The sequence below is a fragment of the Hipposideros armiger genome, unplaced genomic scaffold (genome assembly GCF_001890085.2).
Source record: "Hipposideros armiger isolate ML-2016 unplaced genomic scaffold, ASM189008v1 scaffold_414, whole genome shotgun sequence".
Taxonomy (NCBI): Eukaryota; Metazoa; Chordata; class Mammalia; order Chiroptera; family Hipposideridae; genus Hipposideros; species Hipposideros armiger.
The window spans coordinates 1,373,977-1,376,400 of record NW_017731764.1 but is presented as its reverse complement, the minus strand read 5'-3'; the positions used below and the strand labels follow the sequence as shown (position 1 = coordinate 1,376,400).

At 32.3% G+C, this 2,424-nt stretch overlaps 1 protein-coding gene across 1 annotated transcript in view; it reads left to right on the top strand.

The window, feature by feature from the left end:
* NUDT12 (nudix hydrolase 12) overlaps positions 1-2,424 on the top strand; it is a 38,761-nt gene that overhangs the window by 14,599 nt on the left and 21,738 nt on the right. Inside the window, exon 5 of the mRNA XM_019664014.1 lies at positions 939-1,052. Within this exon, the coding sequence (XP_019519559.1) occupies positions 939-1,052 (114 nt within the window). The remainder of the gene's footprint in view (positions 1-938; positions 1,053-2,424) is intronic.

The following is a 2,424-nucleotide window of genomic DNA, read 5'->3' as shown; positions in this document are numbered from 1 at the left end:
ATTACGGTGAACTACTGCTTGAGCAACGATGACCAAAGTGTCCACTTGTGTACATTTTTTTGGCACCCCTGGTATTTAAAAAAAAAAAAACATTTGCTTTATGTAATTTTGTGATAAGGGATGTATCTGCATTAGCAAAAAATTATATAATCATTACTAATAACATTCATTAAACTCAAATATAACATCTTGGTTTTGGCCTTAAATCAACATTCTAAGAAATCTTCATAAAATATTGTAAGTCTATCTTGAAAATGAATCAATAAAATTCTAGAGAAAGTAAATTGTAGTAGTTCACAATTTTGCAACATAGAACTCATATTTTATAAAGCTATTTTGAAATTGTTTTAAAAGGTAGTGTTTAAAGATATAAATTTATATAATTTGACTCTACTATTGTATGTTAGAGCTAGAAGAGACATTAAAGATAACATATGTAGTTCACTGCCTTTCTTTTACAGATAAGGAAAAGGAAACCCTAAAAGGTGAATTTAATCAATTTAATTCATTAAAGGTGAACTAATTAATTGATTGATGAAAGTTACAAAATTACAACTTAAAAAATTTAATACAATTAATTGTAATTACATTTAAGTAACTTAAAACATTCTATACTGTATAACCCAATGCAGAATTCTCTCTCTAATAGGAAGTAGAAACTATTACTAAAAGTATACATAAAATAAATTAAAATAATGGATGATAAAACTAAATTCGGTTTACTAAATATTGTTAATTAAAATTTTAGATACTAAAAGTTATTTAACTTAAATAAGATAGTAGATAAAATTTTATTTAANATAGTCTGTCTTTAGAGAGAAAGAAACAATCTCATAACTAGACAGGAGTCTTTTTATTATCCTACTGGACAGTGACTTTACACAATGAGTCTAAATTATTTTTTCCTGTCATTCATACATCTGATTTTTTTTTACTAGATCCAGTAGTAATCATGCAAGTTATTCATCCAGATGGGACCAAATGTCTTTTAGGCAGGCAGAAAAGATTTCCCCCAGGCATGTTTACCTGCCTTGCTGGATTTATTGAACCTGGTAAGCCTTTTCTTAATATTTTTTATTTAAGTTATTTCCAAATAAAACATTTGGACAGTATTTGAGAAATAATCTTTGATAAATTATGTTATAAACTAAGATATTTTAAAATATTTTCTGTGTATTTTAAATGATAGTTTTTGTCTTTCCTAGTGGAATAATCTTATCTGTTTTAAAGATATCTGCTCTGTCATATATCTTTCATATATAGCTGTTTCCCAAGGTATCTGCATGATTTATACTTCACTTCCTTCGGTACTAGACTCAGCTATCACCTCTCCACAGCAGCTTTCCCTGATAGCCCCAACTATATTAGTTAGCCCTGTATTCTGCACTCACAGCCCATTGTCTTGCTTGACTTGCCCCTGCAGTGCTCATCACCGCCTAACATGGTATGTGTGGAACTATCTATCTGCTCGTCCCAGAAAGTAAGTTCCGTAAAGGCAGACATTTTGTTTTATTCATTGATGTATCAAAATTTTACCTTAAAGCAGTGCCTTTGTGTACTCGGAGTTCAATAAATATTTGTAGAATAAATCTAATACATGTTTAATCTCCACTTCCAATATTAATCTGCATTGATAGAGAATGTGAGTAGTAAACTTACGTACGCTGTGTTCTGAAGGCTTTCCATGATTAAATCGTATGGCCCTCATACAACTTTATAAAGTAGACACTATTACAGCAGTTTTACAGATGGGATAGTAAGGCACAGGGGCTGAAGAACTTTCCCAAGATCAAGCAGCTAGTAAGTGATGGGGCAGGGACCCCAACCTGGGCAGTTTGGCTCCAAGCCCATGCTTCTGATCACGACGCTGCCTCCAGTAGCTCTAGGTTATTTTTTTTAACTGCTGTGTAGCATTTCATTGATGACTACTCTTCAAATCGTGTGTCCATTCTCCTGTTAGCGTTTAGCTTATTTCAAAGCTCTTGCTATTACAAACAACGCTGCAGTGAATATGTTTATCCTACTCCTTGTACATATTTGCAAGAGTTATCTAGAGTACATACCTGAGAGTAGAATTGCTGGCCCATAGGAAGTGAGCACCTTAACCTTTTCTAGATATTGCCCCATTGCTCTTTCAAGAGTCCCTGCCAGTTTACACTTCTTTTAGCAATACATGAAAAGCTCTATTAATCCACATCTTCAGCAAGTTAGGATTTTCAGACTTTAATTTGCCATTCTGATGGGTATGAAATAGTATGTCATTGTAGTTTTCATTTTCATTTCCCTGCTGATTGAGCATCTTTTTCCAGTGTGTATGAGGCATCCAATTTTCTTTATCTCTGAATTTTGCATGTTTATGTTCTTTGCCTATTTTTGTTTTGGTCGTTTATCCTTTTTCTTACTGATTTTAGGAGTTTTTTAATA